The sequence below is a fragment of the Atractosteus spatula genome, chromosome 7, assembly GCF_055471065.1.
Source record: "Atractosteus spatula isolate fAtrSpa1 chromosome 7, fAtrSpa1.hap1, whole genome shotgun sequence".
NCBI classification, from domain to species: domain Eukaryota; kingdom Metazoa; phylum Chordata; class Actinopteri; order Semionotiformes; family Lepisosteidae; genus Atractosteus; species Atractosteus spatula.
Window position 1 is genome coordinate 46542956 of NC_142712.1, and position 11883 is coordinate 46554838.

General features: G+C 37.8%; 1 protein-coding gene across 1 annotated transcript; it reads left to right on the forward strand.

Annotated features, from left to right (window-relative positions):
• Positions 1–18: 18 nt before the first annotated feature.
• cops2 (COP9 signalosome subunit 2) lies at positions 19–9680 on the forward strand. The gene is made up of 13 exons (XM_088921180.1): positions 19–123; positions 2119–2232; positions 2676–2753; positions 3512–3637; positions 3938–4027; positions 4531–4608; positions 5028–5202; positions 6564–6742; positions 6996–7048; positions 7687–7784; positions 7981–8063; positions 8201–8259; positions 8818–9680. Exons 1-13 carry the CDS (start codon positions 70–72, stop codon positions 8960–8962), a joined length of 1332 nt encoding a protein of 443 aa, XP_088777306.1. The 5' UTR covers positions 19–69; the 3' UTR covers positions 8963–9680.
• Positions 9681–11883: the final 2203 nt, after the last annotated feature.

Genomic DNA, 11883 nt, shown 5'->3' on the forward strand with positions numbered 1-11883 from the left:
CACCAGTGAGTCGGTGTCGCGGAGGATGCTGGGAAGGACTGGGTCTGAACTCCCGGAGTCCGAGTCAAGATGTCTGACATGGAGGATGACTTCATGTGCGACGATGAGGAAGATTATGACCTGGTAAGGGATGAAAAAATTGAGTCTTGTTATTTGATGCTGCTCGAGGTTGTCATTTACAGACTTGCCCCCATTGCAGAGGTCTCCGGTCTTTAATAGTTGATGAACTGCAAACACGATCATGTCAGCTTTTACTTCGGATTGGACGCTAGTGGCTATTTGCTGTCTGTGGAAATGGGGGTGTTCATGATGTTTGGTGTACTTTTTTCAACCCATATAGCTTCTCAAGCAAAGTGTTTGTTAAAATATCTATAATGTTAAAAAGGACCAGATTTGCATATGGCATTTATTTATGCACGGTCGCCTTTCGTGCTGTTCTTAGTGCGTAAAGGCGAACAGGCCTGCTTCATTTGTCAATGCTTGTGCAGGGGTAGCTCAGCCTGGGCCCGATCAACCCGCTAAGAGAGGTCCTGAGGCTGCGGCAGAAATGTTTTAAACTGGCGTTTTTGCTGAGCGCTGCAGAATTAGCCTAGATGAAACGAGGAGGATGTGCGTTAGGAGTTGCTGCAGCTACGGATTGCACAGCGGCCGGATACTGTGTTTACCTCCCAGCTGTGTCTTCAGAGCGGAGGAGGCTCCGGGCGTACGATCTCCTGTACCCCCAGAAACACCCGAACTCTGACGGACACAGACTATCGCATAACACACACCGGGGGAGGAGACGCGCTTGAGGCTAAAGGCAATTCAGTCGGGACTGATAATAGTTACATCACGGATGCATTAAGTTCTAAAATTGTTGAACAGCGATAGGGCAAAGCTTTTAATCGGTACCAGTGTTAGCTCACTTTTATTATCTTTATCATCACAGATTATTTTACCTGTGCTGTCCTTGCATATATTCAGTTTAGAGATTTTTGATAAATGTCTTTTAAGATCAGCTTTTCACCAGACACCGCAGCCGTGGTTAACATTCTCTGTTTAGTAGCAAGTTGTACTGTGTCTAAATAGACATTCTTTATTAAGTTGATGAATGGCAAAGATTTGAAAATTCTTAAGTTCATGTAAGCTGATAGTAGTATTTCTGCTGTATTATTATTATTGTTGTTGTTGTTGTTGTTGTTGTGAAGGTTTGACTCTATGGCTTGTTCAGCAGTTCTGCAATTTAATTTAGATTAAAATATCTTAAAGGCCTGAGGTTTTAAGTAAGTCTGATAAATTCACATTTATTTACTGGCAACTCAGTGAATAGCCTTTCTTTCTGCTTTTTTTAAACAAAATGTTTACAATTCTACATTATAAAAATCTAACACTCGGGTACTGCATGGTATGGATTTTGTCAGGTTACTATTTTAGCATTAAATATAGTATTTCTTAAAGACATCTTTTTTTGGTTTTCCTGCACATTTATATCACTTTTTGGCTAACAATGTGCCATGAAACATTTTTTACTCTTTTAGACTGTAAACGTAGTGTGATGTTTTCTGCACTGTCTCTTTTGCTATAAGGTGCTAAAAATTTCTAGAAAATCCTAAAATGACTGATAATTAATCTTTATTACTTTGTCTTCACAATTTGTTTTTTTGTGTAAAAGAAAAATTTTAAAACTTTGGTTTCATGTTGTATAGTTCATCAAGCTATACAACTGTACAGTTAAGGAACAAGTTATGGGTTTATTCCATGCTGAATAGAGAAGAAAGAAAACAGTGTTTCAGCTGTGGAGCCTTCTTCGGGTGTAAGAAAGGGTTTTACTTAGCTTGATTTACTTTAGCTTTCTTACACCCGAAGAAGGTTCCACAGCCGAAACATTGTGTTTTCTTTCTTCTCTTTTCAGCATGAAATAAACCCATTACTTGTTCCTTTGCAGCCTACGTATTCTGACGCAGCTTCCCACCTGAACTACTTCAGCTATACAGCTATACAACTGTACAGAGCTACACAGTTCTGTATTGAATGCCTAATATGTTCTTTGCACATCCTAGTTTTCTAAATGAGCTCATCCACTGCCTTATTTAATAGATTTTGTGGGCTGTTAATTGCCTTTTCTTCCCTTTCTTAAAGGAATACTCAGAAGACAGCAACTCTGAGCCCAATGTTGATCTGGAGAACCAGTACTACAATTCCAAAGCCTTGAAGGAAGATGATCCAAAAGCAGCCTTGAGCAGCTTCCAGAAGGTTTGTGAGTTTCAGGGCTGAAATTGCAGTGTTGTAATGAGAGTTCTGCTGCAGCATTGAAGAAAATCAGTGATTACTATCAGGTGGGAAAAAAGCTAACAGTTAAACACTGTTCTGGTGTACTACACTGATTTATCAGGCTTTAAGTTCATGAATGCAGTAAAAGTCTCTGAAGTGTTCCTGTGACTGTGTGTTCTTGCTGTTATGTGCTAGCTAGTTTCTTGTCCAGGGTGTAGTCCTGTTTTGCAATCTGTTTTCAGGATACGCTCTGATATGCTATGACTCTTACCAGGAGGTATATAGCTCTGCTTTCATGTATGGATGGAGTAAAATCGCCAACTTGTTGTACTGACTTCTATGGGTAATTTTCTGGTTGTCTTAAAACAGTTTACAGCGGTTTCCTAATATACATCTGAAAAGCTTGATTGTCTTCTCTCTGGCAGGTTTTGGAGCTTGAAGGTGAAAAGGGAGAATGGGGGTTCAAAGCACTGAAACAGATGATTAAAATAAACTTCAAACTGGTAAGAGGCAGTCACACGCTGCTGACACAACACAAATATGAAGTAATGAGTTTCAGGCCAGGGAGACACTTGGATAAAGATTACGGATGAGCCTGATATTTCCTTCATTTTGTTCTGTGTTGAAAAGTTGTTCTAAGTCCTAGGGTTTTCATGTTCAAACTTTTAATCACAGTCAATGTTTCAGATTTGTCATCTGCGCTATAACGTCAGAGCTGTTATATGAAATACTTAAATACATGATTGTTCTGGGCTGTGTTGCATTGGCATTGAAGAGGTTAAATTTGATGCTAGAGGAAAGGGCTGACAGTGGAGTTTTTGGAGCTCCTCAGCTCTGTGGCTCTCGAACTTAGTGCTATGTCGTGGAAAGTCACTCATTAGAGGTCTGCAGCAACATCAGCAGCTGTAGCACTGCAGCCCCTATTTTCTAAGTAAATGAAGTTAACAGCAGTGTTATACCAAGTGTGCTGTTTAAAATAACAAATAGCAGCATGTTTTTGATATAAACCATGTTTGTTTTCTTGCCACAGTTAAAATTCCCAGCTTGATTTCTTACATTATTAGCGTGAGATTGTCATGCATTAATAGTACACTCATAGTTTAATTTTTGAATTGTTAAAACACTATTGTAACCTGTAAACATTTAAAGTGAACACTAGGGGGAGTGGCAGATTTCATTCCTCCTTAGTATGGTGACAACGTGTGATGAAGAAATCACTTATTAGTGTTGATGGTTTTGCTGTCTTCTCTCTGTATTACAGACTAACTACCCAGAGATGATGAATAGGTACAAACAGCTACTCACCTACATCCGGAGTGCCGTCACAAGGAATTATTCAGAGAAATCTATTAATTCAATCCTTGATTACATCTCCACCTCAAAACAGGTGTGATCTGCAACCTTAAGAAAAATACACTGCATACAGGTCTCGTGTATGCTTGAGTAGTAAACTCTTTGTGAATTGTAAGTCTCGGTTATGTTAAAATAGTAATGTAAATTGCTCGGTAGAAGAAGTTAAACATTTATTGGTAAGACTGCAGCTGGGACATCTATACAGCATACCAACACAAAAAAAACAGAAAATGTATAACATTTTTTTTCATTGCTTTTATATTTGCTTGTGTTGACTGACTCATACCACAACTGTGTCCTTCTTTTCTCACAAATCATTATGGTTCCTTTGTAGATGGACTTGCTACAGGAATTCTATGAAACGACCCTGGAGGCACTAAAAGATGCAAAAAATGACAGACTGTGGTTTAAAACAAACACAAAGGTAACTGCAGGGCAGACAGAAATCAAGTGATACAATGAATGTTTAAGTAATACTGACTACTGATGACAGGTTTTTATGTTGAATAACCTACAGAGTCCTTTAATAGAAAAGAGTACTACAATAAAGAAAACAAAACAGTCTTCCTCATTTGCTGTAAGGTCTAGGGGCCTTGTCTGGGGTTCTGTTATACTGTTCTGTGAATGGAAGATGGTCTTTATGCAAAAATGTGCTGTGATGTTTTTAAAGGACCAGTTGTCCATAAAAACCAGACCACGCTGTCTGAAGTTGGCCTTGCATACATAGAAAGTTGAGAAAAATAGACCAAGATAAACAGGAGTCCACTATTTCAAAAGATTTTAATCCACCTGCTTTTGATTTAAAAGTCAGATGTGTCTTTTTGAGATGCATGACATTACACACTTAACTGTTCGGATGGTACAGTTAGATGAAAAATGAAATGAAATCTCCATGCCTGTCAATAATTTTTGAATTATTTATTTTAGCTTGGAAAGCTGTATTTAGAGCGGGAAGAGTATGGAAAGCTTCAGAAGATACTGAGACAACTGCACCAGTCTTGTCAGGTATAATCTTTATCTTAACAGTCTTAAAATTAAGCATAAATGGCTCTTTTTGCCAAAAAATATTGATTTTAGGGTATGGCTTTTTTACAATCACCTTTTCAAAGAGTGACCACATATGGAATTTCTGTTGATCTCATTGTTTTTTATTATAAAGATCGTGCACCTATAAAAACTTGACCTTTGTTAACAGTTCAGTTTGTGAAATTGTTCGGGTAGTCACTTAACAGTATACCTTCAGTCTTTTGAAAAATGAACTTTCTAATAAGTGTTTCTTAAACATGTGTTAAGTAACCAGTTTTCTTAAAGAGTACCGGAAGTTCAGATTCTGCACCAAAATGTTTCTGCTCTTTCTGCAAGATTGGCATGTAGCCACATAAATGCTGCTTGTTAGGATTTCGTGTACCATTGTGTTTTTTTAGACGGACGATGGAGAAGATGATTTGAAGAAAGGCACACAGCTGTTGGAAATCTATGCTCTTGAAATACAGATGTACACTGCACAGAAGAACAACAAGAAACTGAAGGCACTGTACGAGCAGTCTTTGCACATTAAGTCTGCCATCCCTCATCCACTGATCATGGGTGTCATAAGAGGTAAAGAGATCTGCATGCAGCACAGGACAATATCAGTACCATTTTTTTTGCTCCGGAGAAAGATTTCCCTGTGAACCCTCTATGTGTTGTGTATTCAGGGTATTTGGTTGACATTGTGTAAGGTTGTAGTGTCAAAATGCAGGATCATTTCATGTGGTTATTTACAAACGGCATGAAATTCCACTGCACACCAGTAGGTGGCATTGCAAACTTTGTAATTACAGTAGTTGGAAATTACAAATCCAGATTGCATAGTGCTCTAAAAGGAAGTACAGAGATTCCTCAGCTAAAAGTTATGAATCAAAAATTAATTCCCATGAGAATATGTGTAAATGTGAAATTATATGGATCCTGAATACCTGAAAATTGCAGTTTTCATACTTTTGTGTAGTTATAAAGCATTACAGGACAGTTGTATGTGTTTGCTAATTATGTTAATTACTGATCATTAAAGCCAAGTTAACCTAAGAAATCACTTTCCAGACCTTAAATGAAATTTCTATAGTAGGTATGGTATTTAAAGTAGTAAATCAAACTTACTTAACAAGCAATTCATGTAACGGTTTTCTTTAATAAAACTAATTATTAATGTAGAAAATTAAAGAAAATTTTAATAAAGAGTAAATTAAATTAATTACGTAAAGAATGGGATGCTTAGACCTAGGCTATATACTGACGTAGCTCCGTTGCCTGCAGTTTGCTACTCATCAGCGATGAAATTACACTTATTATGGCCAAAGCAGGTTTGTATTTCATGAATCATGTATAAATGTGCGTGCTTGTAGCAAAATTTGTAGCGCATACATAGTGGATGATTTAGGAAGCTTGACGCTATCCTACACATTGTATTGTATTTGTTCTCCTGCAGTAGGATGCTCGCCAATGAAGGAATTTTTTTTTGTGAAAGTATGTTTGTATGTTGCAAACGAGTATAAATGTGCACTCCTTGTTGGTGCGGAAATTGGTTATTAGTAAATCAAAGGGGTCCTGTAGTGCTGTTTCGAAACTTAAATTGCCTGAATATTTTGGCTAAAAGTTCAAGGAAATGTTTTGGTTTTTAGCTCCAAGTCATGTTGGTTGAGATTTTTACAGTGTAGAGCCATTTGCTGCAGTGTTAAATAAGAAACCTACACTTCTAGTAATGTGGTATTTTTAGTTTCAGGTGTATTTAAAGAAATGTACCACAACAAGGAAGTTGCTGCTTTTTCTCGCATGTTCAATGTTTTATAAATATGTGCAATTTTTAAATTTGTTAGAAATGTCCCTGGCAAGATGCAAACTGCTTTTACTATTTACATGTATTAAATAGCATGCTTGCTGTTTTATAACTAACAAGAAGGTCATTTGTTTCTGACTTTCAGAATGTGGAGGCAAAATGCACTTAAGGGAAGGGGAATTTGAGAAAGCCCACACTGATTTCTTTGAGGCTTTCAAAAATTATGATGAATCAGGGAGTCCCAGACGAACAACTTGCTTGAAATACCTGGTTTTAGCAAATATGCTAATGAAGTCGGGGATAAACCCATTTGACTCTCAGGAGGTATGGCTCTTAATTATTTTGTTTTTTTGTTTAAATGTACTAAAACAAAGGTATTTTTGACGAAGCGGTGAAAGCTGGGTGATCGTTGGTTATTAACTGCTTTATTAGGTATTAAAATGAGTTTTAAAATATATTTTGCTGACCTTTTGGACTATTGTTTTTTGTCTGTGGGACTTATAATGTTTTGTTAATGATTTCTCATGATGTAGTTGTCTCTGATCATTTGTGTTTGTGTTTTAATTTTTACATTTAGGCTAAACCTTACAAAAATGATCCAGAGATTCTTGCAATGACAAATTTAGTAAGGTAAGGAGATCTTGAATCGTTCTTCCATGACCCTTTTTGAGTCTTCACAATAAAATATTTGTACTTTTCTCAGCTGTACAGCCAGTGTAATCCACTGTATATGCCATTGGGCAGTAGGACTTGTTTGTGCTTTTCTAAGCAAGTGTACAGTGCAATAGACTGGCTGCCCGGGTTTCTTTTTAACCCTGTGAATTCTGTCAGACTTTTGCTAAACCTGAACTGTTTGACATGCTCCTTTATAACTGAACTAATTTTAAATCATTTAAGTTTCACTGGTTCAAAAAATATAACATTTATGATAGCTAGAGTTTAAAGTATGTGCATCTAGTTAATTTTAAAAAGCAAAACAGATAGGAGTCTGTGGTTAAGCCTAGGAAAGTTCTTTTATTCTGCTTGAGGTGGGAAAAGTTAAGGAGACTTGTTTTCTTCACAATTAATTATGTCCATGTTGAATATTGCCAATGGAATATTTAGAACACATTTACAGTTCCTTCCTTCACTTATAACAAACACTTAATTATCTACTTACAGGGGAAAAAGGTTCCTGAAAAAGGCTTAGCTAAAATTGATTTGCTGTGCAGTTGGTGAAACCGCACTGTATGTATTTGATATTCATATGAATGTATTTTTCTTCCTAGTGCCTACCAGAATAATGACATCACCGAGTTTGAGAAAATCCTGAAAACAAATCACAGTAACATCATGGATGATCCCTTTATAAGGGAGCACATTGAAGGTGAGTGTACGTTCTGGAATTTGTCTGCTGCAAGAAATGTCCCCTATCAACTAAATAAAAAAAAAATGCAGACTTCGTTAATGAACAGTTGCACAGGTGTATTTAACAGAACTGTGTGTTTGACATGTGTATAGTTGTTTGCCTATGAAAATTTGCTGAGTCTCTGAGTAATGGCATTCTCTGATCTTTCTCACAGAGTTGTTGCGGAACATCAGAACACAAGTGCTCATAAAATTAATTAAGCCTTACACTAGAATACACATACCTTTTATTTCCAAGGTAAGCTTATTCTTAAAGTGGGAAATTTGGTGATGTTTCATGGAGATCTGTTTACAGTGTCTCTGCACTTGTATATTAATTCCTAACTTGTTGTATATACTGCTTTATCATTGTTTGTTTTTTCATGTTTTTTGAAGGAGTTGAACATTGATGTTTCGGATGTCGAGAGCTTGCTTGTGCAGTGCATATTGGACAAGTAAGTTCAGTATTTTTCTCTTGTCTGCACCACGGCATTCTCTTTTCTTCATGGAGTTCAAGTTCAGTCCAGTATTTTGGACAACGTCAATGCCAGGAGTACACTGGCCTGTTTTAATCAGCTGGCAAAATACAGCAGGTTCCTTGGGCTTACATTTGTCACCTGAAATAGAGGATTATTTGTCCAATTTATTCCAGGATATGTGTGAAAATCTTACCCGGGCTTCTGCCATAATGGATTTTCAGGCACAGGTTGTTTAAATTGCAGGATTAACCTTAACTGTGACAAAAGTAATGCAGCTTAGAAACCAGGAAGAAAACAAAATCCAGGCTCACTGGTTCTGGCTGTGTGCCTGCATGCCACTGTTTATGTGGCCTGCAGGCTTTCCGCTAAGTCTCTTGCGTTTGTTTTCGGAAATCGGCGATCCAGAGAATCAAGGATGTGTGTGTTTTGGTTAATGCAATCAGTTTTGATTTCGATAGGTGGCCACTTTAGTCACAAGCTTGCACTTGCAGTTGGTGTCATTGTAAATACCTGTGCTTTTTGTTTTCTTTTCAGCACTATTCATGGCCGGATTGATCAAGTCAACCAGCTGCTGGAGCTGGATCACCAGAAAAGAGGAGGGGCCCGATATACTGCATTAGATAAATGGACAAATCAACTGAACTCTCTCAACCAGGCCATTGTTAGTAAGCTGGCTTGACTGAGAAGTCTTATTATTAGTACTTAAAGCAGCAATGCAGTGATGTTAATCTTCAAACAACTGGGAATGGCAGAACTACTATCGGTTGATGTGTCCTGAATATTGGAGCTTTGACAGAAGTGCTTTCTTTAATCAGCTGGTTTGTGTTTTGCTGCTGCAGTTTCCCAAGACAAACAGCTTTAATATCCAGAAGAAAACCAAAACTCTATGGGATTACGCTGTATTGACATCCAGCCCTTACCAATGTAATAGTGTTTTATCCAGGGCAGTCGAATGACCAGATGGAAGACTTTGTCATGGTTTTAAACACACATTGACACGTTGTTTTGGTAAATGTTAAAAAAGAACAGTTTACCTGTAGGATTCTTCAGAAAAAAAAAGTTAAAACATAATCTGCAATAACTTGAAGTGTATACTTACTTTGAACACTTTTTTCATGTGTAAAGCAGCATGTTTGCTGTATTCTGCAAAATGTACGATTTCCAAACCGTGATTTTCGGTACCTGCAGTTGTAGTTAAAAATTTAGAAGATACTCCCTCTTCAGTGGCGTACAGCCACTTTAGTTTTCAAGCAGCAAAATAAAGCAGTACAGCTTGACATTGTTTAACACCGATTAAGTTCCTTTATTTTGTTTTGTGATGCTTTATATATTGTATTTTCTTTTTGCAAGAAATGCACAATGCCTGTTTTTTTTCTTAAAAAATGATCTAATTTTAACACTCGTGCTTCTGTTTTATATTTACATGAGAATATGGGATGGTTCAAGTCTGGATTTTATAGCCACAAGGTCAAAGTAGAAGGGATATTTACAGTGCAGTCCTAATTTACCTGGTGCCTAATTTGCTTGTTATATGTGCATTTTTAAAAATCATTCCTTCTCATTTGAAAGGCAAAGTACGAAAATAAAGTTCACTTTTTGTTCACGGTGTCTGAAAAAGACAATTACCCTGCACCAGCTACATCTTAAACATGTTTTAGTGATATGTACTGGGATCTTGCATTTTTAGCACACAATTTACTGTTATTAGATTTCACAGGACTTACTGTGGAGCGGTGGTTAGCATAACTGCTTCACAATGCTGGGATCCTGGGTTCAGGTGTGGACCTGTGATGCTATCTGTGAGAAGTGTTCACATAGGTTTCCTCTGGGTGCTCCACTTTAATTGCACAGTCCCAAAACATACTGGTAGCTTATTTTGCTTGAGGGAAACTTGCCCCTGGTGTGAGTGTGTTTGTTTGGTTATCGTACCCTGCAACGGACTTGTGTCCCATAATGGTGTATTCCGCCTCAGTCCTCTTGCTTTCTGGAATAGGCTCTGGCTCCCCTGCGACCCTGAATTGGATTAAGCTGTTAGAAAATGAAAATCAACTTGTCCAGTGTAATACGTTAAATTCATTGTGAGTATATATGTTAAAGATGAAATAAAAAGATATTTAATTTTACATAGATAACACTCTAAAAAGTATTGTTCAGAACACAGAACTATAAACATTGCAGTAGATGGAAAATGTGTTAAATATGTGAATGATCCATTTTGTTCACAAGAATGCTAATGAGTCTTCCCTTCCTGCTGCAAAGCTAGTCAAGGAAGGGAAATTAAATATTTTACAAAAACAGTAAGGGGTCAGAAAAGATATCATGTTGGGTATTTCCTGACTTCTGCAGTGCAGATACCTGTTGAGGTATTTAACATATTTGAGCTTTTCTGGAAAATGAGCTCTGCTCTCTCCTGACTTCCAGCAAATGTCAAACATTCTTCTTCTGAATAGGACTGTTGTATTTCTGGGAGTTGCTCAGGCACTCAATAAAAATTACCTGCCACAGCCAGATCTTCCAATATCTACACACTTATGTACTTGCAACACTAATGTGAGAAGTGTGCAGGGCACCAGGAAGAGCTCATAGATTTATGGCACAAGGAAGCACAAACATAGTGATTAAGAAAATAGGGAGATGTCTTTGAATGTGATCTAAACATGGTATAAATAAACTTCTCTGCAACGCCAATGTGACTCATTTAAACTTCATCAAGAGCATGTAAGGTATGGATTCACAGATCATGTGGCCTTTTCTTGAAGTGTACAGGTGCATTAGAGTAAATAACCTGTGTGGCACTAGCTGTGTTTTCAATAGCCGAATGTTTAATATGAAATGGAAATTGCATTGTACACCAAAAAAATAGGTGAACAGGTGAAAAGAGGAGGAAAGAATCAACATTTCAGCTGTGGAGTCTACTTCAGGCGTGAGAGAGCGAAAAATTGACAGTTGAAAAGCCATGGGAGAACAAAAACCGGGAGTGGAGAGGAGTCCGGAGCAGAAGAGCAGCCGAATCGACACTTGGGTGGTCTGAAGTCAAAACCTGCAAATAAATAGGAATAGAAGGAAACATATAGCCTGGTGTGGATGATTGTTGTGAGCGGTCAAGGGAGCTGTGAACACAAAGGTTAAGCAGATTAGATGGTCGGCTATATGAGATGATAGGGCTGTCAGAAAAAGGGTACTAGTGGAGGGATCATCAGTAAGATGGGGAAGTTCTGGGGATAGAAGGGGTGTTAGGGTGGTAGGTAATGGAATGCAGTTGTGAGTCCGGGAGTTCCTAATTGAGTTGATGATCCGTAGGCTATTTTTGGCTCGGGAGAGAGGTTGGGTATCTTCTGTTAATGAAGAAAGAGTGCATTTTGAGGGCTTGGTTTTGGAAGTTTACGTCGTCACTGCAAAGTCGTTGGAGCCTGAGGAACTGTGAAAAAGGAAGAGAATTTTAAGTACGTGCGGGGTGAAATGAGCTGTTCAGGAGATAGCTGTGTGAATCTGGGGTTTGTAATAGAAGTAGAGAGTCAGGGATGGTTAATAGAAGGGTTTATGTCCAGAAACGGAAGAGTAGTGGAAGATATGTTAACTGTATACTGGGAATGGGTGGAA